The sequence below is a fragment of the Odontesthes bonariensis genome, chromosome 8 (genome assembly GCF_027942865.1).
Source record: "Odontesthes bonariensis isolate fOdoBon6 chromosome 8, fOdoBon6.hap1, whole genome shotgun sequence".
Taxonomy (NCBI): Eukaryota; Metazoa; Chordata; class Actinopteri; order Atheriniformes; family Atherinopsidae; genus Odontesthes; species Odontesthes bonariensis.
The window spans coordinates 19927811-19954816 of NC_134513.1; the positions used below are offsets into that span (position 1 = coordinate 19927811).

The 27006-nt window shown below is 42.2% G+C and overlaps 2 protein-coding genes across 3 annotated transcripts in view; one reads left to right on the forward strand and one right to left on the reverse strand.

Annotated features, from left to right (window-relative positions):
• Positions 1-23716, reverse strand: part of cog5 (component of oligomeric golgi complex 5) — a 63480-nt gene extending 39764 nt beyond the window's left edge. The window contains exons 1-6 of the mRNA XM_075472041.1: positions 23477-23716; positions 23018-23157; positions 22262-22319; positions 21660-21714; positions 19888-19957; positions 14926-15046 (exon numbers count right to left, since the gene is read on the reverse strand). Of these exons, the coding sequence (XP_075328156.1) occupies positions 14926-15046; positions 19888-19957; positions 21660-21714; positions 22262-22319; positions 23018-23157; positions 23477-23591 (559 nt within the window). The 5' untranslated portion in view covers positions 23592-23716. The remainder of the gene's footprint in view (positions 1-14925; positions 15047-19887; positions 19958-21659; positions 21715-22261; positions 22320-23017; positions 23158-23476) is intronic.
• Positions 2846-11326, forward strand: LOC142385465 (G-protein coupled receptor 22-like). Of its 2 annotated transcripts, XM_075472039.1 has the most exons (5): positions 2846-3131; positions 5779-6516; positions 7273-7417; positions 7579-7725; positions 8970-11326. In XM_075472039.1, exons 3-5 carry the CDS (start codon positions 7295-7297, stop codon positions 10011-10013), a joined length of 1314 nt encoding a protein of 437 aa, XP_075328154.1. In that variant the 5' UTR covers positions 2846-3131; positions 5779-6516; positions 7273-7294; the 3' UTR covers positions 10014-11326. The 2 variants fall into 2 exon arrangements, with proteins under 2 accessions (XP_075328154.1, XP_075328155.1); XM_075472040.1 differs by lacking the exons at positions 2846-3131; positions 5779-6516 and having other exon boundaries at positions 7326-7417; positions 7540-7725.
• Positions 23717-27006: the final 3290 nt, after the last annotated feature.

Below are 27006 nucleotides of genomic sequence, written 5' to 3' on the forward strand. Positions count from 1 at the left end.
TAATGGAGCTCTGTTTTTGACTACAACAACGGTTGTGACAGATGTCAAAGAGCTAGAGCACTGTAACTAAAAGCTCTAGCTGCAGCTAGAGGAGCAGTAAATAGAGCTAATGGAGTGGACTCAGATTACAGTGTGTAACCTGCGGAAGACACTTGAATGGACCAGTTTGAAAAAGTCTCTTTAAAAAAAGGTATGAATATTCACAGTTTAGGGATAATTCCTGTTCGTTTGAATTCTGTTGTGGTGTTTTTCTGCCATAGAGAGTTTCTGCTCACCATGTTTCCGGGACAGTCAATGCAATGTGCGAGTAGACTGAACAGATTTCGACATCCTGCAATTGATATCAACAAAATTCTTAAAAAAAATAAAAATAAAAAAATGTAATATTTCCATAGCTCTATATTTCCACATGTTTTCTGATTTGGGGCTTTGACGTGCCATTTGAAATTGTTGAAACGTGTGCTTGAAAAGTTGTTGAAACAGTTTTATGAGACATCAATTCAGAGGAAAAACTAGGCATTTTGAGCGGGGCGGGGGTGAGTCTTAGTAGAAGTGATTTGGTCTCCGTTTCAATTTTTCAACAATGTGAATTATGCAGGTTGCAACAACTTCAGCCTCTCAGAACACAATGGCCACACTGCGTGGCACAAGTCCTCCTGATGTCACAAAGCCAGCTCTCCTGCGTTGGTGCGTTTTGTGCACGTGAAAAGATCAGCGCTCCACTGATGCAAATGTAACAAAAAGGTACTGTGTGTGGCTAATTTTGGACAAGAGGATTATGTTCACGGACGACAATGACTGATAAGACAAGTGAAACATGACGTCTGATGAAGTTTTCATGATCCTCAGTGTCGATGGCAACAGTATGATCGAATTTAACTGGAGGCCATCTGTGAGTCACTGTGGATTTTCAGGTAATTACATTTTTTTTCTCAGATAAATGACATTAAGGATTGTTTCTGTGCACACACACACAAACGCGCGAAGGGAGAAAATTCCGGCAAGTATTGGTTGGATGGTGACGGTTACTGCCCCTCATCTCATTAAAGAATCAACCGTGTTAGCAGAGTCTCGCTCGAGTTGCAGCGAAGCTTTCGACTGCTTCACCTCACTGAAGCTGCTCTTTCAGAAACACACATTTTGCTTACACACGTGCGTCTGTTTCAACATTGCTGCTGAGAACGACACAACAGCTGCCGTATTATTTCATTCATTAAAAATGAGTGGATGTTTTCTGCTGTGCTTGCTCACTTGTGTTGTCACCTTTTCTCAGGAAATAAGTCCAATCCTGTCCATGGCTGTGTTCGAAACCGCATACTACATACTTCCATACTGCCTACTCATCGATCAGACAGTATGCAGAGCGTTTACCCACAATGCATTTCGCTCCTGCCCGAGCCGAAATCAGCCGGCCTGAAGCTGATTTCGCTTAAGCTATAAACTCTGTAAACTTTAGCAACAATTAAAACCTTTTCAGGCGAGAAAGTAGTCGTTTAGATCCCCAACGTGTTGAAAACCTGCCAAAATACCGGCTATTTACAAATTTGTTCCGATGAATTCGGCGCTACAAAAGCTAGCCGCACTGAGCAACACACTTCCGGTTATTTTCACAAAATAAAACACCTTTTGCCTTTTATCATAGGGAAAGCCATTACGATACAATTGGTGCTTTTGTTTTGAAAACAGGCATTCGGGAAAAAAGTCAGTATGAGTAGTAGGAGAAGTATGCGGTTTCGAACACAGCCCGAGTCATTTGTCGCTCTCATGTTTTCTCGCCATAACTGCTCTCTGCCTAAAACAAGGGTCGGGAGTTGTTTGAATATGATCAATTCCCATTCCAATCCTTGAGATTCCAAAATTGAAGAAATGTTTAGAAGTAAAAAATTATATTTTTTTCTAGACAATAAAAGTGAAAATGTTCATTGAACGGCAGCCTATCTATTGGAGGATCCTTCAACCTGAGTAGTTCTGTTCAAGAACCTGTCTAAGAATGTGTGTACCCCCCCAATCTATTTCTGTTTGGAATTGACTGTCAATTCCCAGCCCTAATCAGGGGATAACAGGCCTCATTTGCATGTCTCTAAAGAAGCAGAAGGGGAAGCCATCATTGTAAAACTTGAGCTAGACCCTTTCGTAAAGAGATAAAAATGTAAGATACAGTAGCCAGAGTCTTCCACCGCTAATGAGAAAACAGTCCTGGAAGACAACAGACCGTCTCTGATCTGAATTCTTATCTATCGAGCTGGATTTGCCCTTTCTGGTGTTGCCATGCCAATGCCAAGAAGACCTAATTATTTTCTTCTCAGCTTCCGTCCATATACACTCAGTAGGGAATGAGCGCATCTCTACAACTGCTCAAATGGTAGCCAGATTGAGACAATCGAGTGTGTACCATCCGGCAGGTGCTATGCAAACACAAACAGTGGAGGAGTGGCCAAAGTCCTGACAGAAGAGACGCTGTCATCAGTATTGTCATGGACACCATTTTCTAACTGAGCTCCTTAACCAGGGCAAATAAACTTATCGGGGAAATGGGTTAGGGAACGGTGAAACAAGCAATGACGAAGACGCTAAAGGGTTTGTGTTGTCCCTGCATGCTGAACACAGAGTTTTGTTCACTTACTCTGGGCAGCATTAAAGGGTTAGGTAGAGGTAAAGAACTAGAGAATAAAGAAATATCACATGGGGGTACAAGCAGAGCATCAAATCTGCTTTGTAAGGCCAATTAGTCAATCGCAGAGGTGTAAAGGAATAACCAGAAGGAGAGAGCAGTGTCTGAGCGGGGTGTTGCAGGGGGAGGGAGCGATGGATGAGTAGGAAGGGCTACTGGAGGCAGATACAGAGAGATAAGCAGAGCAGGGAGAAGAGATGGGGAGGCAGAGCAGCAGTCTCACTCTTGCTTTCGTAGCTGAATGCTTTCTGTCAGATAATTTCAACCTCTGAAAGGATCCAGCAATGTGCTACATGACCCTTCATCGATGGACTGGTAACCTACATCTCAGCCACTCAGTTTCATCATCACCTGCGGCCACTATGCTACCTTTGGAGACGGAGAGTACGAAGCTCTTCTAGCAGGAAAAATCACTCAGAGAGACCCCAGGATCATTGAGGAATTGTCTCAATCTGCAGAGGTAAACTAACGCACGGCACAATCCCACTAACACTGCTGCTGGTGTGCTTGGTAATGAGAAAGGGCACTGTGAAATCAACATATTTAGGTTTTTGTTTTTTTTAAAGCACCGAGCACGCTGACACGTTGATGAGCCTGTGAGTCACGTTCTTCCAGTAGTGATAATTTTTGAGTGGAGAATAATTAGTCAAAAACAGTGGCTATCAGAGAGCGAGGTTAGAACGCTGAGTTCGGTTCACCTTTAAGAGATGGGCTCCTCTGTTGTGGGACAGCTCGTACGATGGCAGACTGATCAGACTGAGGCTCAAATGTCCGCAAAATGAGCTCATTCGGAGCACATAAAACACAGCAAACACAAAGTGCGCAGTCAAATGGATTTACCGTACATTAAAATCTACTAGAAAAACAGATTAAGACCACAAAGGGCTACAGTGTTGTAATGACAGAGAATTCAATTTATGAGCGCGAATATGTCCTCGGGAAGTGAGTCAGAGCTCTGATAAAGTTTTTACTCCGTACATAAATAGCAACCAGTCTTAAAACTGCAGCTTGTTTCAGTCGATTTACCTGATCAATTTTTTTTAAGATACATTTGGAAATGTTCGTTCAATCTGCCAGCAGAGAACCAGAGAATCCTCTAAAACAAACACGCAGCAGAAAGAAAGCAATGCTGAAACAGCGGAGGAGTCATTTTCAGTTTTTCTCTGAGCAACTGGTTAATCAACTGCTTGAAATACTAATCTGGAGATCTGGTGGCCCAGTAGAAATATTACTTCATGGAACTACAGTCGGGGCCATTGGCCAGGGAATGGTAGGCATGTTGAGAGCTGGAAGAGTCCCAGCAGATTAGATGTGGTTGGCTCATGAGGTTTAGGTCCACATTTGGTGTAGTTAAAGTAACAGTAGGTCAACATCGTCAGCATGTCCGAGACTCAAGCTCAACGTTTTACCATCACAAAGCTGCCCCTTCCTGTGTAACAGCTGTAAAACTGACTCGCATGCTCCATCACCACAGCACGAGTGGAAAGTAACCACGTGAGCATCAGTGTTATTGAAAACATGCCATATAATCCTACAAGGAGTGGGCCATTTCAAATGGTACGACACAAAAATCTCTGATGAATCGAAAAACACCTAAAACTCTGACACACTGAACCGCACACGAAAGGCTGAACGAATATCCTCTTAGATTAGAGATTATCTGATCTGATATTCGGCCTTTTTTCTAACAATCGTTATTATTTCATCAGTGGCATAAATGAGCTCGAAAAAAAACACCTTTTTTTTGGGCTCTGATGCAGGCATCTCTCTCTCTGGAGTCACCATTTTGAGCTTTAACGCAGCACTGCGATTGGTTCCGCCTCATTAGTAATATTCAGTATTATTCAGATTTTTTTTTTTTTAAATAGGAAATGTCTCATTGAGTTCAAAGATCTCCTGGCAGCATCGGCACAGCGACGGCACACCTCGCTTACAGACCTCTGAAAATAGCATAAGAGTCACACAAAATCGACTTAAAAATAAAGGCACTAATAAGTAATAAGACAACAAGATAAATCTAATTTCAAGCATGCAAAGATACTGATGCTTAGTCAAAAACATGTACATAAACAACAGATGAACAAAGAAACCCTTTTTCATTCACTTTTACACAGCATCCCTGATATTTAGGCAATAGGATGCTAAATCAGATTATCGTCATTCTTTCCAAGACAGGCATAACCCGAGAAAATCAACCCACTGAGCGATGCAATAACTGCCTAAGTGATAGTGGATCAACGCGTTCACACCATGTGCCACATCTAAGCTGGTGTTGATTCCTCTCTGGGGTGTCTCGTTCCTTAAAATGGAAACTTTGTGCCAAGAAAACTGAGAGCTAAACAACACTGAATCCCTGCTGGGATTATTGTCACAGTGTTTCACTTGGCTGGAATTGAGTCAGAGGACAAGGACGCGAAGAAATGTTCAAATCATTTCACAGCTACTTGTATCTTCATACGTGGCACAATATGTACAGCCAATGGCAAATGTGAATACCCAATAAAAAAAATTATATTTTTCTATCTAACAAACAGAATTTACCTGAAAGAAAAAAATGTTTTACCCTAAAAATATCATCCATAGACACAAGAAAACTTTGTGTAAATGGAATGATTCTGAATTACGGAGTTATCGAAGAATGAGTCAACCTCATTATCAACCCAGCGTTATATTCAGTGGCAGCACTCAGTATCTGACCACCCCATCTGCTCAAGTTCAAACAATAACTCCTCCACAGACAGCTGAAGTGACTTATTTGGACAGTGGCGGTGACAATAAGTAAGCTTAAAACTGCATCCTCTTAGTTGGCAGTTCACAGGAACCAGTGCTCATTTGCTGAACAACATATGACAACAACCATTAAAGACGACTGATTAAACAGACACTCTGCTCACAGGAACTAGATGGCAAACACTCAGGGCCGGGCATCTAATTAGCACAGAAAAGAGCTCTGTGTCAGGGGATGATGAGAGAGTTGTATGGATGGTGGACATGTGGTGCAGCATGCAGACCGCAGGAAAAGAAACATCCATTTCTAGGTGACCCACTTTGTTCTTTCACACAATTTCAGTGAAATCTTTCATCCTGCACATTTTTTTTCCTTGCAGGTAACAGAGGAAGAACAAAGTGGGATGGTGATGATGACAGCAGAGGGACATGACACCATTTTTTTGCAACAATCACTTCCATGAGAGCTGTGCACGTCCAGGAGTGAAGAGCTCGGTCTCAGAGTGGTACCTAAGGACTCTGCAAGACATAGGTGCAACTCAAACCCCGCCTTTTTCTCCGAATATGAAATTGTAAACACACTGTGGTCTGGCAGAAGCTGCTGTGGACTATATCAGGACCGTTATTTCTCCAGAGTGATAAGACATCTCATACTTGGACAGTAGGGACTGGTGGAGAGAGCAGGATTGTTCTGGCACTGGCATCATCATTTTCAGACCGGGATGACACTGGAGACAAACAGTTCAAGCACAACGAACAATGACCAGCCAGAGCTTTGCGTGAAAGAAACTATTGATCTCAGTGCACCGCACTGATGTTGCAAACCACATGCCCCCCAGTGAGGGTGGGTGTGCGCTGCCTCCGTGCTTCACAAACAGACTTTTCCCTTTGCCCGAGTAGATCCATCATCCCCAAAACTGCAGGTCAGCGAAGAGGCTTCGCAGCCCGTCAGGTTGTCCACAGTTCACAGAAAGAATGCTGAGAATCAAGTGGAAAAAGTAAAGGCTGACCTTTTCAAGTCACTCCACCGTGGGATAATTTGACATGCTCCGGCAAGGCAGGCTTTGTGGGTTCTTTGATTGCTGCTGAGCGGGAGAGGACACTGATGGCAGAGAGTGGTGAGTCTGATATAAAACTATGTGATACTCCTCATTTCTTCAGTCGAAACCCTAACAGAGCCGGAGTCCATAAACAATGCGCGGTAGTATCCTTGCATCGGTTTTATTCAGGCTCAGCTCCAAAAACCTGATTCTGAGAAGCAAGTCCTGTCGAAGCATTTAATTTTTTTTTAGATAGGACAGTGTAGAGAGACAGGAAGCAGGGGGCAGAGAGAGGGGGAACAACATGCAGCAAAGAGCCATCCGATGCGGAGCTCGAACCGAGGACTGTCGCCTCTTGTACATGGGGCGCCTGCTGTACCCACTACGCCACAGACCGCCCCTGATGCATTAAAATCTTGAAAAATCTTCCCTTCAGACTGCAAATTTGGGTAGAACACGTTATCCAGAGATCAGAGTAGTCTTGGTGTGTCACAGAATCTCCAATTAATGCTGGCATCACGCTTCAGATTCTTTAGAAAACAAAACAAATTGTCATCTAGTAAAACTACTAACTGAACATTTCTGTGAGTTTCATCCTAAGAAAAAAAAAAAAAAAAGCACACTTTAACAAGTCAGAAAAGCTAGCACCCCAACAAGCTACTGCAAGCTTTACCGTGACTCACAGTCCTAACCTCGTCCTCACTGCTTTTGCAGCCCTGCGTGAACTAAAATCTAAAGCGTAATCAGCAACAAGATCACCGATCTGGTGACTGTTAAATAAACCTCAGACTGTAAAAACTGATGAATGTTTCTCTTCTGTTCACTACTCTCCAGGCCTCTTCCTGCCATCAGGATAATGCACACGTCCGCGATGCTGATCTCTATCGCCAACATGAGCAACATGACGGTGCTCGACACACCCGACCTCTATGACCGTGACACGGCCCACTTTGAGGCCATTTACCCAGTCAGCTTCCAGGTATACCTACAGTCTCTTTTACAGTTAGCTTTCTCCCTTGGGAGCATGAGATTTCCTAACAGTCGAAATGACAAATTAAAAAAAAAAAAAGGTATGACATGACACTTTCTACTGTGTCGCAGTGAAGGGCATCAATTCCACCATGTTCCTTCTGTTGGAAGGTTTCTCTGACAGGCTTCCTGGTTTTGGAGATGGTGTTGGGCCTGAGCTCGAACCTCACTGTTCTGGTCCTATATTGTATGAAACAGAACCTCATCAGCTCCGTCTCCAATATCATCACCATGAACCTGCATGTGGTGGATGTGTTGGTGAGTCTGTTTTCTTTTAGCTAATATCGACTTGTGCTGCTAAACAAATGGCCTCTCAGGACTTTCATTTCATACTGGCAACACATCATTAAACACTTTGAAACGGTTTACACTCAACAACTAGAAGTCCTAACGAGTCTCAGAGGTGATTACAAAGCTTACAAAATCTGCAGTGATGAGTAACAATGTGCATTAAGTACGGCTGGGCAACGATTAAAATTTTTAATCTAATTAATCACATGATTTCCCTGATTAATCACGATTAATCGCATTTGTACGCAAAATCCAAGAATGAATTCAAAAGTAGTGTATAGCCTTTAGCATTTATTTTAATTTTAAATGTGCTGCCATATGAATGAAAGTGCCATAACATTTGTTGTGCAAACACACTTTTAACATCAGCATCTTTATGTAGTTTTTATGTAGAAGCCTCGCTCCACTGTCTGTTTCCTTGAATGACTTGCTGCTATCAGTTGTGTGTTTTGCCTTTAAGTGATATTTTAGACTGGAACTACTACGCTGAGAAGACAATTCAACTTGGCAGTGTTTATAGGCGACTTTGGTTCTGTGGACTCCGCCGTCTGGAAGAACTTTAAAACTGAAAATGGCCGAGTACAAGTTTCGTATCCTTCTCCAGCTTTGGTGGATCCGCCGATTACTTTCTTTTCCGGTTCCGCAGCAGACAGCAACAGACTTTTACAAAATAAAAGCCTGTGAGCAACAGACTTGTACAATAATAAAACAGGGGTGGTCCGTGGCATAGTGGGTTGAGTAGGCGCCCCATTTACAAGAGCCTATAGTCCTCGCTGCAGCTGGCCCCGGTTCGAGTTCCACATCGGATGGCCCTGTGCTGCGTGTCGTTCCCCCCCTCTCTGCCAAATTTTTTTTTAATTTAAATTGAAATTTTATATATTTTTTTTAATTTAAAAAAAATTAAATAAATAAATGAAACCTGCGTTAATGCGCAATAAAATATTTATCGGCGTTAAATAATTAACGAGTTAACGCGATAATAAAGAGTTAACTTGCCCAGCCCTAGCATTAAGTCAATAAAAAAATAAAATAAAATAAAAAATAAATAAAATAGGGACCATCTGACTTTTCTTCTTCACTGGCAAAAATCTCGATACTTATTGAGGGTTGTGGATGCATTCCCTCATTGCCGCTGGTCCTAAACTGTCACACATAAGATTAAGTAAATGTACTGTATGTGGGACATGACCTGAATTCCTGTCTGTCTCCAGGTGTGCGTGTGCTGCATCCCGCTGACAACTGTGGTGGTGCTACTTCCTCTGGAGGCCGACACAGCCATGATCTGCTGCTTCCACGAGGCGTGCGTCTCCTTTGCAAGTGTGGCTACTGCTGCTAATGTCTTGGCCATCACTGTGGACCGTTATGACATCTCTGTACGGCCAGCAAACCGCGTGCTAACGACGAGCCGAGCTGTGGCTCTGCTGGGATCCATTTGGACTTTATCCTTTTTCAGTTTCTTGGTTCCGTTCATGGAAGTAGGCTTCTTCGTCAGCTCTGGATCAGATCTTTTGAACCAAACCGCAGTGGCTCAGACAAATGAATATTATACAGAGCCAGGTTTGTACTATCACCTGTTGGCGCAGATACCTATATTCTTTTTCACAGCCGTGGTAATGCTGGTGACTTACTACAAGATCCTTCAGGCACTTAACATTCGCATTGGAACACGCTTTCAACACAACTTACCGAAAAGGAAGCAAAAAAGCAAAAACACCATCTCTTTGAGCACTGCGACACAAGCAGAGTCAACGGACGCTTCACAGAGCAGCACAGGGGTCAGGGTAGGCGGAAGTGCACCTTTAGGTATGCGGGCATCAGTATCGGTCATAATTGCACTAAGACGAGCAGTGAAGCGCCATCGGGAGAGAAGGGAGAGGCAGAAACGAGTCTTCAGGATGTCTCTTCTGATCATCTCCACTTTCCTTCTTTGCTGGACTCCAATAACTGTGTTAAACACCATCATCCTGAGCACTGGACCCAGCGACCTGACTGTTCGCCTGCGCTTGGGCTTCCTGGTGATGGCATATGGAACCACCATCTTTCATCCACTCCTCTACGCCTTCACCAGACAAAAGTTCCAAAAAGTTCTAAAGAGCAAGATGAAGAAGAGGGTGGTGTCTGTCGTCGAAGCCGAGCCCGCGCCCAAAAATGTGGTCATTCATAACTCGTGGATTGACCCCAGGAGAAACAAGAAGGTCACCTTCGAGGACACAGACGCCAGGCAGAAATGTCTGTGCTCACAGGATGCAGAGTGATTGAATGAACTGGAGTGTAAATACGTGGAAAATACAGACTCTTCTCTCAAGGAAGAGACAAGTAACAGAAAAAAATGGTTGAAAACGGGTTTTATTTTTTTTTTTTAAGGGCAGTAATTGGTCGCGGTTTGATCAAACAGAGCGATGGAAAGTGAACTGTGTACAAGAAGCTATTAAACAATGGAGTGCATACAATTTGGAAATCTAAATACAAACTAAAATGCTGGCTTCAAAAGAAAGTATGTTCATTGAAAACGAGAGAAACTACCACCGGCTGAAAACGAGAGTTCAACGGCGTTCTTTAAAGTGGATTTCTTTCTCCAAGCCCCCCTCCCGTGAAAGAAACCTAAAAATAAGTGTCAGAAGTATGAGGCTGGGGGGGCATTTATTATAGAGTGCCATCAGAGACTGTTCAGTCACAACTCTGTATCTAAGCTGGAGCAGCACGTGCTGTTTTACTGGTTAATGTAATGCAGTGTGAGACACATGTCTACAGTCATACTTTAGAACACTTTAATATTGTACCATTGTACCATTTGTAATAAACAACTAAAGGCACAGCATGTGTCGGTACGACTGTCTGCTGCGAGCTCCTGTGCAAGTGAATACGGGACACAGTGCATCAGATGAGCAGGGGTCAGATGTAGTTCCTCCTCACTTTGCTCAGGGCGTCCCTCATCTGTTCTTTGCTTTGTTTGAAAGTAATGACAAAACACCAATTTACTGGTTCGCTAAATCTTCAATGTATGATGTCCAAGGTAAGCAGCAAGGAAAATGTCGAGAACGGAATAACTTCATTGTCACTGTGCCGCTAAATTCAATGTAGATCTTTTAGAGGACACCATAAAAACCTAAATGAACAAAAAAAAAAAAAAAAAGAAAGAAAACTAGGATTATACACCGCATCTTTTTCACATTTTTGAAGACACAAACGTTGGGATGGCCCGTGACCACGTAGCTTTTTTTTCTCTGGCAGGGTGCCGGCGTTTTACACAACAGCGTAACAACACATCTCCACTCAAACCACTAAAACGTTAACTTAACCCGTTGCTTTATGCCATCTCAAGCCTAGTTTCCCCAAATAAGTTTTGGTAAACGTTCAATTCACCGTGAATAGAAGACGCTTATCGTGATACTGACAGCTGAATGAGTTTGTCTCAACTCAGTCTGACAGCTGTAGTGCAGAAGAGGTCTGTGTGTGACACAATCTGTCGGAGACATCAGTGCAATGAAAATCAATGTGTCATGTAAGAACTACTGAGCCTGATTCAGGGCCTTTGTATGGTTTATTAAAAAGCTATTTTCTAAAAAGACATGGCATGATTATTTTGTAGTTAATACAAGATCCTTAATCTTGGGTACATCTAGATTAGCTCTGCACCCATTCCACAGTCTAATTATTTCAGAACAATTATTATTATTATTTTTTTTTAAATCATACACAAACACATAGTTGAGCATTTTAGGGGCACATCAGTTTATCCCACAAGAACACTTTAGCCCACAGATGGGATGGGGATCAAACCACCTACCTCCTACATGGTGGATAACCACTCAAACTCAAGCACAACCACTGCCTGACAAGACTGTAGTGCTAAGGCTCCCTGCTGACTGCTGTGAGTGGGTCTACATGATGAGATTAATTCCATTATAGCTATAGTTGGATTATGCTCCTTGTTTCAGCAAGGGCAATTATCCAAGTATATATGGCGGTGAATAAATGGAATCATTGGCACAAAGCATGTCATACGATATGCGATAGGAGGTACGATAGGTGGCCCTTTTACCATTTCAAATATCGCTAATAGAGCCACTTCCAGTTGCCCGCTTCTCCACCACCACCAACAACAACAACAAACTCAGGCATTTGAGAAAGCTGGCGAACGAAGGGCAAGATGAAGCTACGTCCCTCTACATTTCGTCTGTGATGAGCTGCTTATTGCACAAACGCGACGCACAACGGCGCATTCTCCATCGCGTCGTTTGTTTCTTTCCGACGGCGGCGACAACAACAGTAATATCGTCTCCTTCGACTTCCGGGTCACGACCCGGGGAAAAAAAATCTCGAGCATGCTCAGAACGCAAAGTCCAATTCAACACGTGCTTCACCCGTCTACAAGCACGTTTAGTGTGACTATCAACCGAGTTGTCCTTAACCCCACTGACACTGTAACCGCTGTGCAAATCTGATTCTATACCAACAGTCAGATGTGAAGTCATCCTCCTCTCATGTGATCAGAGACAGCCGGCAGATTGACTATAATATTCAAACACAATTGTCTAACTTGATCTTATTTAAAAACCAAGAGCTCTATTGCAGTCTGTATCAGGGCTAAACATTCTAATCACATAACACACACATATTATATATAAATAAACTTTTAGTACGTCTGTATCTGTAGATGATCGTGTCTATAGATACTGTAGTATATCTATAGTCTGCATCGACCAAACAAAGCAACTAAGGAGATTGCTGAAAATGCTAAAACTGACTTAAGAACTGTGGTGAACCACCATTCTGCTGGAAGAAATGTGGTCAGAAGAAAATTTTGAATGATGGTAATCAGAGATCAGTTAAATGGTTTGGTGAATCAGATCAAAGCAAATCAAAGTAGAACCCACAGCAATGTTTAGTAATGAAATGTAGAGATCGAAGTAAGAAGGAGAGAGAGTGAAGTGCTGCACCCTTCACACCTTTATGTCTATAGTACAAGCCTGAGGGGGGCTTCAGTTGGTCAGGTCGAAGCTCAGCCCAGTTATGCTGCAACACTGCATTAGCTTAAAGCTAAAGGTGGTCCCACCAATTATTAGACTGTGTGACTTTTCTGTAGATCAGTGTTTCCCCAACCCTGGTCCTCAAGGCACACTGCCCCGCATGTTTTACATGTTTCCCTGCTCCCAGCGCACCTGGTTCAAATGACTGTGTCGTCATCAGCCTTCCGCGGAGCTTAAAGAGCCGAAAAGTTGACCCATTTAATTTGAATCAAGCATGTTGGAGCAAGGACACAGAAAACATGCAGGGCCGTGTACCTCGAGGACCAGGCTTGAGAGACACTGCTGTAGATGACCATCTGAAACCCATCTGAGGAGATTCTACAACCACATTAAGGGGATTACAACAAAACGAAAAGCAGCAAAGTTCACTTGAGAAGTTGTTGGAAGAGAAGCTACTGGGACAGGAAAGACAAGAGACTCACACTGTATCAGCCAGAAGAGTCACGATGGAGCGCCCTGAGGATAATAACTGTATTCAAAAGCTCTAAGAGGCCGGTGGAATTCGTGTAAACCTGGACGTCTGTTGCATCTGTGCGTGTGGCATGAGACGTACTCACATGGTGCTGAAAACACTTGTCCCCCTGAACCTGCTCTCTTTCACTTACTGCCTTGTGATAAGCAAGAGTAGTGTGGCATATGGAGGACTGATGGTAGAGACGGGGAGGGCATCAGTGTCACTTTTCTTTTGCTGACAACAGTGTCATACACTGGCTTTCTCACCTCTCCACCAACCAGACTATTGTTAGTCAAGGTCAAAAATTCTGACTGACAAACAAGACTAAGAGGGCTGGCTCAGATCGGGCTGGTACCTCATCGTAGACATTATCAGGGAGGGATTAGAATAGAACCGCCCTCACATCCTCTGTAAATGGATTCAATGCTGGAGGGGGACATCATACAATGAGAATCGACTTCCAGAGTCTCAATACAGCTTATCAAAACACACACACACACACACACACACACACACACACACTTTTCAGCTGTGCTGCTCCAGCTCTGAACAGAACCACATTGATGGGCGGCAGCATCCAGCTCACACTAGGTGTTTCATGATGGGCTGGCAGCCCGGTGGCCAGTGAAGAGAGTGCATGATAAAGTATGACACCCACTCTAGATATGTTTTTCTAGGAAGAAACAAGGGTGTGTGTGTGTGTGTGTGTGTGTGTGTGTGTTAGGTGTCATTTAACTCAGCTTTGACTTGTTCATTTTTGAGAATCTGCACTGTTTCTTTACTGTTCTGTAATGCTTCAGGTAAGTGACTCTTTTCCTTCATCAATTTGCTTTTAAGTGCAATTATGAGCACTCAGCCTGCAAGAACATTTAGCACAAGGGTCTACAGCGGCCCCCCCCCGATGCCTTTCCAATGTGCTCTATACATTTAGTATGCAACAGTGGGCCTGGAGAGAGTGGAAGTGACAGTAACTGACAACAAGGTTCAGAGGCGGATAGAAAGAGAGAAAATACTGTCAAGATATGCGGGGTAAAACTGAGATTTAGCACCAACTGCAGAAATTATAAGGGGACAGATTAAACAAAGACAAAACTGGGGGGAAGAACATGATGCACGGTTAAGGCCAGGACAGTAAGTTGTTGTTTAAAGAAACATACAAGACTTGACATGACCAACTAAATGGAAATAAGGTCACGTAAGAGTTTGAGGAAACTGGTAAAAGTGTGACTGCTGGAATCAACTTTTTCTATGTTTATGTTTGAGCCTAGTTGAGGTTCTGGATAGCGTTTAATGTGTTGAGCCATCACAGAGCGCACCGCCGCACACCCTTCACATGACACAACAGGCCTCAGGCTCTGATTTAAAGGTCAACAGTCCTGTCTGCGCTGGAGCTGCCACATGAACGCCTCCTCCTGTGATCCTGTACACGCCCAAACTCCCAAACTGGTCTGTAACATGCCACTGCTCCTCATACATTTTCCACAGCCAAACATCTCATCTTGTGTCTGCTTCTACATAAAAATACTACTAATAATAAAAACTCAGCACTTTCTCATGTCAGAGTAATGAGTCAAAATCTCTGAGCTTCTGTCTGAACGCAGCACATTTACATATGCTGAAGGTGTTCTTTATATCTGCTATGGTAATTGTTGTTTTGTGGACAGCTGGCATAGTTGCCCTTACCCAGTTCGTTGAGGCTCTGAGCAGCCTTGGTGATCTCCCTGCTGCCCCCCTGCAGCTGGCCCTGCAGCCTCTTGCTCAGGTACAAGATGCGAATGATCCTCCGCAGCAGGTCGCAGGCCACCTGGAGCACAATGACTCATTTTTTATATGAACACACAATATCCTCTTTCATTCTATGTAATGTTCCACACCAGTGAATGCCTTTCTATGCCTTTCAAAAAGGTTTCTCAATAAGCCATTCTCATCAGCCCAAATGGCCCCGAGTCACAGTGAAAACGCACAAGGGATACAACTCGTTTTACTTGTCGGGTAAAAATATCCTGAAAGTTGTCGGAAAATATATTTCTAAAATGCAAAATAACAATTGATTTGCCTGCCTGACAATTGACTGCCTGCTCTCTACTGAAGTCTCAAGGCTAAGGGATTTTCTCTTCTTCTAATCTTTGTTGGTGGCCTGGTTTGGATGTTTAGTGGCATATCCCTTACGCGCAATGGCTGCTTGAAGTTGATGACATCACCACATGCTGAGTATCTTCTCTGGTGATGCTCTGCCAAGCCTCTACCGCAGCCGCCTTCAACTCCTGCGTATCCAATTGGATTTAAATCAGGTGACCGAGAAGGCTCCACTTTTGTAGCTTTGAGAAACTCTCGTGTTGCCTTAAGCTGCATGTTTGGGATCCTTATCTTGTTGCAGGATGAAGCCCCATCCAATGAGTTTTGAAGCATTTACTGGAGCTTGAGCAGATGAGATGTTTCTATGCACCTCAGAGTTCATTGTGCTGCTGCCATCAGCAGGTTCATCATCAGTGTGCCAGTACCTGGGGCAGCCATACATGACAAAGCAACAACCCCCCTCACCACCATGGTTTAACAGAGGAGCTGCTATGCTTTGGATCTTGGGCAGCTCCCTTTCGTCTCCACATTTTCTTCGTGCCATCACTCTGATGCAGGTTCATATTGGTCTCGCCTGTCCATTACACCTTTTTCCAGAACTCTGCTGCTCCTTTAAAGGATAAGACCGGTTTTTTGACATTGGGCCCTTGATTTCACATTATAACATGATGTTCTACTCACCCCTGCGTGTTGTTGGTCATTTGGAGCTGTTCCGAAGATATTCGCGAGGCGTCTGGCTGCTCTCTTGAGATATTCGGCCATGAAACGGTTTCCTATGGGCAAGTTTATACAGGCACAAACTATGCTGTTTATAATTTATTAATTACTGTACACTAGCACTGATAACGTGGAGGTGTGTCGCTTACTTAAAAAAATCCGGGTTACTAATTTTGAATTTTAGCCGAATGAATAAATAGGCAGCAGGTCTGTGGGCTGTCTGTGGCAGTAGCACGACGATGACGTCAGTAACACCCACTTTACGACAAAAAAATCTAAATTACAGTAACCCGGATTTTTTTAAGTAAGCGACGCACCTCCACGTTATCAGTTATAGTGTAGAGTAATTAATAAATTATAAACAGCATAGTTTGTGCCTGTATAAACTTGCCCATAGGAAACCGTTTCATGGCCGAATATCTCAAGAGAGCAGCCAGACGCCTCTCGAATATCTTCGGAACAGCTCCAAATGTTCAACAACAAGCAGGGGTGAGTAGAACATCATGTTATAATGTGAAATCAAGGGCCCAATGTCAAAAAACCGGTCTTATCCTTTAAGTACTTTTTTTGCTAACTGTAATCTGGCCACTCTGTTCTTGTGGCTAACTATTCAATTCAATTCAGTTTTATTCATATAGCGCCAAATACAACAAATCTCATCTCAAGGCACTTAAATGATAAAGTTCATAATTATGATTACAATGAATTGAATTCCAAATGGCTTGACATTTGGAATTCAATTCATTGTAATCATAATTATTTACAAAATAATCCAATTCAAAAATAATTTCCTAGCTAAGGAAACCAACAGATTGCACCGAAACTTGTCTTCAGTCCAATCTCCCGTCCTGAGGATCCAAACGAGTGGTTTGGATGTTGCAGCGACACAGACACACCTGTCTCCTGAGGACTGGTTCCGATCTGTCGGACGGGCATTTGAGGATTTTTCTTTACCATAGTGAGGATTCCTCTATCGTCAGCAGTGGAGGTCTTCCTTGGCCTATCGGTCCCTTTGCGATTTACAGAACTCATCAGTGCATTCTCTCTGCTTAATGATATTCCAGACAGTCAATTTTGGTAATCCTAAGGTTTGACCAAAGCCCTTTAAGTTTTTCATTCTTGTTTTTTCAGTCTCATAATAGCTTCCCTGATTTTCACTGACACAGCTTCTCTCCTTATGTTGAACAATGTCAACTACAGACTCCAACTTGTAGAAGCAAGCCTAAGTATCTTATCCCTGCACTGATAAAGCAATGAAAGCCACCTGAGTAATCTCAAACACCAGGGAAACCAAAATATTATCATGCTTATCTCAAATTTGATTTTTATCTGTGATGAAGTTATTCTTATTGCTATTTTATTGATGACTCTCTTAATATGCGATGCAGCTGCTATTGTGAAGCACTTTGGTGCTTTGGTTTTAGCTTCTCTTCATTGGCTCCCTGTTAAATTCAGAATAGAATTTAAGATTCTTCTCCTCACATATAAAGCTCTTAATGACCGAGCTCCATCATATCTTAAAGATCTCATTGTAAGATATTTTCCTAACAGAGCACTTTGCTCCCAAACTGCAGGTTTACTTGAGGTTCCCAGAGTTTCTAAAAGTAGAATGGGAGGCAGAGCCTTCAGTTATCAGGCCCCTCTCTTGTGGAATAAGCTGCCAGTAAATGTCCGGGAAGCAGACACCCTTTCCACTTTTAAGACCAGGCTTAAAACTTTCCTTTTTGATAAAGCTTATAGTTAGGGATGGCTCAGGTGATCCTGAAACATCCCATAGTTAAAGGAGAAGTTCACTATTTAAGACCTTGAGTCCCAGTTCCAGCTTGTTTATCAAGAATAAGAAATGAGGAGACCATTTTCACAACAATAGCTCATTTCTATCCATTTTGGCTGTTTTTGCTGGTCCATCCTGCTGCTACAGACAGGGTTCCATTGGGCACTCTGTTCAATGTCCTTAAAACAATACTAATGTTAATTTAAAAGAAAAGGTCAACTCACCGGGTGGTTAGTGGTATTAAAAAAAAATAAATGTCGGCACATTTTATGGTTTTCCATCCGTGTAATCCGTGTTCTTTGCTGTTCAGGAACTATTTTTCATGCTAAATCACGACGCACGTAAACATCCGCTCTATATTTGAGTCTGAGGCTCTAGCCCTGGCGCAGTGATCTGACAGTGAAAGTGAAAGTGAAAAGTCTTCCAAACGGAATACAATTGGATTACAAAATGCTAAATAAAGCAAGAAATAACTTTTATTTCGCAACATAATTTTTTTTGGGACACACAGGAACATCCACAAACCACCCGGTGAGTTGACCTTTTCTTTAAAATTAACATTAGTATTGTTTTAAGGACATTGAACAGAGTGCCCAATGGAACCCTGTCTGTAGCAGCAGGATGGACCAGCAAAAACAGCCAAAATGGATAGAAATGAGCTATTGTTGTGAAAATGGTCTCCTCATTTCTTATTCTTGATAAACAAGCTGGAACTGGGACTCAAGGTCTTAAATAGTGAACTTCTCCTTTAAGCTGCTATAGGCCCAGACTGCTGGGGGGCCTCATCTGTCACACCTTTCCTCACTTTACTCTCCGTTTCCCCCGTTTAATTTCTCAAATGATATTATGTACATGTGACATTATTGTGGTCATTAACTCGTGTTTCCCTGTTCCAACAGATATCCTTTAAATACTGTTACAGTGGGTTTTCCCCCTCTTTTCTGTCTTCTCAAACCCCAGCTGGTGGAGGCGGATGGCCACCCTCCCTGAGTCTGGTTCTGCCAGAGGTTTCTTCCTGTTCAAAGGGAGTCGTTCCTTTCCACAGTCGCCTCAGGCACGCTCAGGACGGGAGATTGGACTGAAGACAAGTTTTGAATTGAATTCCAATTGGCTTGAATTGGACTTTATTATTTAAGTGCCTTGAGTTGACATTTGTTATATTTGGCGCTATATAAATAAAAATAAATTGAATTGAATTTGGTCAGCTGAGGTTGTTTTAATGTGCTATATAAATACAATTTGAATTGAATTGAATCAATCAGCTACCATGACTGTGAAGTAATGGGAAAAAAAAGAGGAGGATGGGATGAAATCAAAATAACAGAAGGAGAATGTCAGCACAGGGTTATAGATAATTGATGTGTATGGATATAGACAGCCAACTCATCTGAGACGTGACCTCTGAAGCACCATACTTGGTGACATGTTACTCCACTACAGTGAAACCTCCATCATCATCAGACCTGAGAGTTAATTCTATAACCTAATGATGGACAACGCAATAAAGTTAAATGCCCACAGTGTTCATGCTATCATCTGCAGCAGACAGAGAGGAAGATGGAAGTGGGGATTGGGTTCCCGTCTGACTGGCAGCTGTGTCTGCCACATCCAAACTCACATTGCAGGCCTGAGCAAGAGAGACCGAGAGCAATCTGTCACCACACAGAGAGTGTGAGCAGCACAGGGCCCCAGAGAGTGGCCTCAGAATCACGCTGACCTTTTTACAGCCACTGTTTCATCAATATTTAATCGTAAATTCTCCTTGGCTGCACAAACAGGAGGGGAGCAGCTGAGTGTTCTTACCGAGCTGCGTGCTCTGCAGCTTGCGGCGCTGCACAACAAATATCTTGCCTACACAGAAACAAATGCTGACCCTCTCACCTACACTGTGGATTTCTGTGGGTTTGGGAAGGCTTTGTGTCATACGGGAAAATGATCTTTTATGGTCAAACGGTGGGCAAAGAACTGTTCTTTAACATTTCAGATGAGAAGCAGACTGATACGCACACACAGCTATAAAAATATCAATATACTGTTAAAACATCATTGGGAAAGGTTGAGTGAATTCAGGGAGTTACCTGCAGTCTGGCTAGCTGGGTGATCCTGGCCACAATCTTGTTGTACGGGTCAACAATCTTTGTCCTTATCCTGGAGAGACATGCATGGTTTAATCAGGCAGATCAGTTCCACAACAGGAATTTTGTCCCTCCAGGTAAAACCTCCATGCCCCGTTATATTCTGGACACAAATTTCACAGATTTCAGCCCAGTTCAACCCGTCCCTGCAGGAATGGATGACAGTGTCCAGGTTTCAGGGGCCTGTATTATGAAGCAAGTTCAACATCCGGGTTATTCAGGTTATCCGGCTTCACCGACCCTTACAATCTGATCTCACAAAGCACTCGCATATCTCTCATAAAGCTTCTGAAGCTTCATCGTGAGATGAAATTTGGTAGTTTGTCTATGACTCAGAGAGACTCTCACTCTCCACACAACTATTTTTTTTTTCCTTTTGTAAGAGAACTGATTGGTCAGAAGGGGATGCTACTTCAAGTGTTGATCTCTGTTCTGGAGCAGGTTAGGTTTCCAGCACAAGTTGCCATGGCAACAGATCTAAATAAGAAGTGAAGCGGCTTCAGGATACCAAAAAACCCAAAGCTGAACCTGAAGTCACTTTTAATTTATTCTTGTAATTTATTTTTTTTATTATTTTTTTCTGTACAGCACTTTGGTCAACTGAGGTTGTTGTAAAGTGCTTTATAAATAAAATTGGATTGGATTGCCGAGACACTGATCCGACCCAGTAGTACAGGCCCAGACGCCAGATTCATGACTGAAGCTTTGCGTAGGGAAGGTTCTCTTTTACAAATCTCCATCATTGAGAATTTACAAAAAAAAAAAAAGGGAAGAAGGAAATTAGTTTTATTTGGCGATCTCACTCTGTAACCAGGTGACGAACAAACACTGCTGAATTAAGAAAGTAAGCTCTGTGACGACCCTGCGGAGCGACGAGAAAATGGTTTAATGGTTGGATTATAAACCAGCGGCCAAAACGACCATCGGCTCACACATCGCATCAGGACCAACAACTCCTGTTTTATCTGCAGCAGATGAACACGCAGCCTGTACAGTGTACAGTCTCTGTGGAGATGAACAGGAGGAGACGCTGATGTGCAGATGCAATCGTGGGATATTATGTGGAAGCCTCTGAGATAATCTGCTGCCAAAAAAATCTGAATCATTCGAGAGCTCTTCCACTGGTTATTCGTGGCACTGAGAGTTAAAATCAGAAAGAAAAACCTCACTGTGGTACTGAGCAAGCTGTGGGAAATGGTCTGCTTTGTTTTATGGTAAATGATGCGGCTTTTGTTCAGTTTCCACCTCATATCAGGATCACATTGCTATGAAAATATGTGTGTGTGTGTGTGTGTGTGTGTGTGTGTGTGTGTGTGTGTGTGTGTGTGTGTGTGTGTGTGTGTGTGTATGGTCTGTAGAAAGTGATTTGTGAACATTGATTCCTTATACTTATAATATACTTATATTACTTATACATACTTAATATCCCCACAGATGTTGGCTGTCTGGAATATAAATTCAATCATACTGGTAGAAAAAACTAAACCGGGAAGTATTGCAACATCCCTGAACACCACCTTAAACAAGACTGGACTAACAGAGATTTAAAAAAACAAAAAGACTGCTTTTATCAGCAAAAGTATCTGTAGAGCATCAGGGATGAGGTTGAGGGCTCACTTTGTTAGAGGCTGAACATGTCGTTGGACCGACAACAACCCAAGAACAGCGTGGGAGCTGAAACGTGTTCTAACATCAAGCACGTGGGTGTCACTTACCTGTCGACCGCCGCCTGTAGCGCACTGATCCTCGTCTGCATCATGTGAAGAACCCCTGCAAACAAGAGGTTTCCTTTTAGAGCTTATTCGTTCACAGATTGCACAGAAATGCTGGCTCCATCTTGTGGCACAGGCCAAAAACTGCGACGGCTAAGAGGCAGACCAGCGGCTGTTTTCTGAGCATGTACACAATGATGACATGAAAAACATCCCAGAACCTCACGTCCAAATCATTAGAAGGCATGGACATAGTCAGCAGCAATTCTCTAACTCCATTAGACAGGCAGCAAGACATACTGGTTCAATGTAAGATCAGCCAGTTTTTTCCGGCAGATATGAACCGTCATGCTGTCCTGTGTAGTAAAATAAAAAGCTTGATTCCATTGTGTCCTGACATCAGCTGAGGCAGCAGATTATAATAGTCAATCAGCATCAGAAAGCATGGATGCTGTTTTTTTACGGTATAAGCGGAAAGTTGTCAAAATGAACACAGTTCAGTTGCTCCTCAAAATGAAACAACAAATCGCTTCAAGCCCACGAGACATTTAGACAAACACTGACAGCAAACAGAGAAGTGTTTTTTTTTTGGGGGGGTTTTTTACCTTCAAGAGATTCTATCCCTGTAGCCTGAGACAGTAAGTCTTCATGTCTCGCCACAACCTGGAATCAGAATCAGAATCAGCTTTATTGGCCAGGATTGAGTAAACAAACAAGGAATTTGACTCCGGTTAAACTTCACTCTCAAAGTACAACACTCAACAATAACATAAAAGAATAAAATTAGAAATACAGAACAGTAAGAATAGAATTTGAGTACGGGTGGTAAAATAAGGCTGTGTATGAGAATAAATAAATACAGTATGTATTGAATAAAGGCAGACAATAAAAATGCACGGTTTCCACAGTGTCCCCTGGTTGAAGCGAGCTCATGCTTCAAGTTGAAAGAAAGAGCCGTCTGTTCAACGGGAACATGTAGGCAGCGCATAAGCAAGGGGCCAGCAATGTTAGAAACACAATCTACTGTGTGTTGGAGTGTAGTGGTGGCAAGGTTTCACAGTCAATCCTCTCACTTCAACTGTGGAAAACTGGATGTGATAGAGGCATGAACATGATACAAAGGATCCTCATGAACAACATATACAAAAGGTGAAATTCTCTCACTACATAAATCAAACTGAATCTAATTCTAATATGAATAACCAAGGTTGGTGTACGTAGAACCGATTATTTGAATACATGACAGAGAGATTGCTGTTCTCCTGAATAAGTCCACAAGGAAAATACGTTTTTAGATCCCATGACACGGATGAAAGCAGTTAGTGGTGTGCAGGTGAGGTCAGTGGTGGGTCGGTAGGTACCTGGCTGTGTAGCTCTTTGTCCAGCTGACTGATGCCCTGCGCCAGTCTGGCCAACTGCTCCGTGATGATAGCATGATGAATGGCCTGCGCAGTGTATGTCTTTACGTCAAAGTCGCCTGCCAGGAAATCTGTATAGCACTCTGCAAACACAGCAGCACACCCTCAAACCAGTCAGTTTCCCAAATATTAGGCTAACCAACCGTGACTGAGCCTGAAGTTCGCTCTCTGAAACCCAGCTGAACAGCTGGAAACTCTTTACTTGCTGCCTTATTTTCTCGCAGTTTCTTACTTTTCATTTAAAACGACAGTGCTCATGGAAGGTACATGCATTCATGTTTCCATTGCACGGGTTTGTATATAAAAATAAAAAACAGGACATGTAACCCTTCCTGCTTACTGAGGAGAGGCGAGTCAACTGTCAGTTATTAATTGTAGAGCAGTTGTGAAAGCACTTTTTACCATCTTTCAGAAGTGAATTCGTGGAAGCCTCTCTGCCGTCCTCCATGTTGACAGTTCCGTGTGTGACGTCATCGACTTCTTCTTCTTTCTCTTCTTTCACAGCGGTAGCAAACATTTGTCAGCACACTACTGCCACCCATAGGTTTGGAGTGATCACTGCAGAGGCCCACATAATGATCTTTGTACATTAAAAGTTGAAGGAATTAAACAAAAAATAAATAAATAAATAACTTTCTCATTAATCCTACATCTCTCAGTGACTCAAAAAAATACAACATAACACAAATCCACACAAACACTTGTCTATAGTTCTCAACCTTCTCTTATATTCCATCCACCTATCCATTCACGCATTTTCTATACCTGCTTAATCCAATTCCGGGTCACCGCCGGCTGGAGCACACAACTCGTTCATGTGTGGAAATACCTTATGCTACTGAAGGAAGGAGCTCCACTAAGACCCATCATTAGCAACATCAATCGGTCATGAGGCCATGGCTCAGTGGTTATTAGAGTCGGTCGTCCAATAAACAAAACAGGTTTGTTAAACTGGAAGGTTGCCAGTTCAATTCCCACTCTCACCACTCAAAAAAAAAAAAAAAAGAAGATTGGTGGAACTGACAGCTGGAATGGTGTCAGTCCACTTCCTTGTCACAGCTGAGGTGCCCTTGAGCAAGGCACTGTGCCCCCATGCTCCCTGGGTGCTGTGAATGGCTGCCCACTGCTCCTGGATGGGTTAAGGGCAGAGGACAAATTTCATGTGTATGCATGACAATAAATCTAATCTTAATCGTTCACATGGTGTTTTTGCTCTTGTGAAGATGGCAGACCTGATATGTTTTGTTCATGACTATGATGGAATAAAATCAGATTCTATAAGACTTCACATCACTGTCTTTTAACCAACACCAACAGACGTGTGCACATCACTCCTTTTCTTAACTCCCTCCATTGGCTTCCTGTTCTTTATAGAATTGATTTGAAACTTTTAATGTTTGTTTTTAAAGCCCTTAACGACCTCGCCCCATCGTATTTATCTGAGCTTTTAGATTAGATTTGATTAGATTGTACTTTATTTATCCCACAATGGAGAAATTCACTTGTCACAGCAGCAACAACAGACATGAAACAAGAAATTAAAAAAAGAGAAAACTTTTTTTTTTTTTTTTTTTAAGAGAAAAAGTAAGTACTAAAAAGTAAAGTAAAGTAAAGTAACAGTAACAGTAACAGTCCACAATCCTGGTAGAGCTCTGAGGTCAACAGATCAATTTTTTGCTGGAAGTGCCCAGGTCAGAATACAAACCCTGGGGTGAGCGAGCCTTTTCCGTCGCTGCCCCCAGGCTCTGGAATAAGCTCCCCGTCGAACTGCGTCTTATTTCTAACCTGGGCCTCTTCAAATCTAGGCTAAAAACCTACTTATTTAGGATTGCTTTTAATACCCAGTAGTATGATGACACTTTTATCTTATTTGATTTTGTTGTATTTTATCGCTTTCACTGTTCTTTTATTGTTTTAATTTGTTTTTACTTATTCTTCTCTTTATTTATTACCAGCTATATATCATAACGATTGTTTGTAAAGGGCTGTATAAATAAAATACATTTACATTACATTTCTTTCATATATTGTTAAACTACAACAGAAGTGGATTCAGTTTATTAAAGACACAGCTGGATTTGCCACATAACTAATGATGAAGTCTGACATTGTTCCAACCATTCATGTAGGAGACACCATTAATATGAGTGACATGTCAATCATTTTTTTTGTCTTTGTTCTGGTCCTACCCTTGTTTGCCATCTCTGCATTCAGTCTGGTAGCGAGGAGTGATGCATTTCTAAAGTTTTAAAAAGTGATTAAAAGTGAATACATTACCATTCTGATATTTGAACTTAAATGCTACCTGTTGTAATTTAAAAGTGTACGAGTGAGTTACCACAATGTTAGCCTAGGCCATCGAATACAGTTGCATAGCAGAGACAGTATCTTCACTTCTTTTCAGACATGCTGTTGCCATCAAATTTAAGGTGAGCTCATGTTTTTTACAAGAAATACTTTAAACATTTGATCATTTTTTCTATCAAATTAAACTTTATTCTTATAGCACTTTTCATACAGTTTTTGCTAATCAAAGTGCTTTACAGAAATAAGAGTCCCTTTGTACCAGTCTCTCTCTCACATAGATCATCACATTGAGCCCACAATATAAAACTGAAGTGCTATCAGTGAGGAAAAATATTGGAGATGAGTTAAGAGCATCATATGAATAAATACATTGAAATAATCTAAATAGCATGAAATAAAAAAAAATTAAAACAGAAAAAATATATAACAAAGCATGAAATATAACAATGTAACTAAAAAAACTTTTAAAGGGGTCAAAAGCAAGATAAAACAAGATAAAAGGTGTGAAAAAAATATATATCAATCCAATTTTTTCAATGATTTATTGTGATTAAGATATTGCTTTATGAGATTTGCAAATCTCTGTATTCTGTTTTTATTTCAATTTCATACAGCATCAGAACTTTTCGGGAAGCTGGGTTGTAAAAATGCCATTTTCTAAAAAAAAGAAATTGCCTAGCTAATTGTGAGAATTGTGGGGTGTGAGACGGCAGAACAGTGACGCCAACAAAAAAAAAACACAAGGTCAGAGACACCTGTGATTTTCCTATGTCTCAGTTTGAGCTCCTGGTTGGAGAATGCTGAATTAACATGACACTAGCAGCATGTTTATGCAGAGCATTTTGGAACAACATATTAAGCTTTCCATTTCCTTTTGTATCATCCGTCCCTAGCTGGTGGATGAGATTCAGCAGAAACAGGACGAGTTGGTTGAACCTTAACCAGTGTGGTAGTTAAGGTTAGTGTACAACTCTGCCTGCCTCCTTGTCGGGCACTGCCTCACTGGTCCTGTCTGCCCATCTACCAGCCTGCTACCCAACCCCTGGAGGGGTCTTTGTTTTGCTGGTTCCTCTGGCCTGCTGCCCAGACCCCGGAGTGGTCTCTGTTTGGCCACCAAAAGGCATTTAGCCATTCTGACCAGCCTTCTTGGCCCTTGACCAGTTTTTTGGACCTGATTTCTGTTGCTGATTACTCACACCTGTTGTTCATTTGTGATCAGTCCCTCAGTATTTAATAAGCCCAGTTTTCGTCGTCCTGTGCCAGATCATTGTCATAGCTTCCCCTGTCAGTCAGTCACCCAGGCCTGTGTTTTCTCCTGAGTTTTATTTCTTAATGCTATCCAGTTTGGTTCATTGCTTCTCCTGCCTTGGCAGCACTTTTTGTTCATTTACAATAAAGTCGAAATTGTCTTCAGCAATTTGTCTTCAGCAAACTGTAAGTCCTGTATTTGGGTCCTAACCTCAAGTGAAAAATGAATCCTGACAATCTCTGTCAGGAGAGAGCCTTCATAAAGAACTCCATCCAATAATTCTCCATTTAGCAGTTTTTCACCTCTATTCCTTTTCTTCATTCACTTTATGAAATGTCTTCTCCTATCCTATGAAAGTAATCTTCTGGACATCACT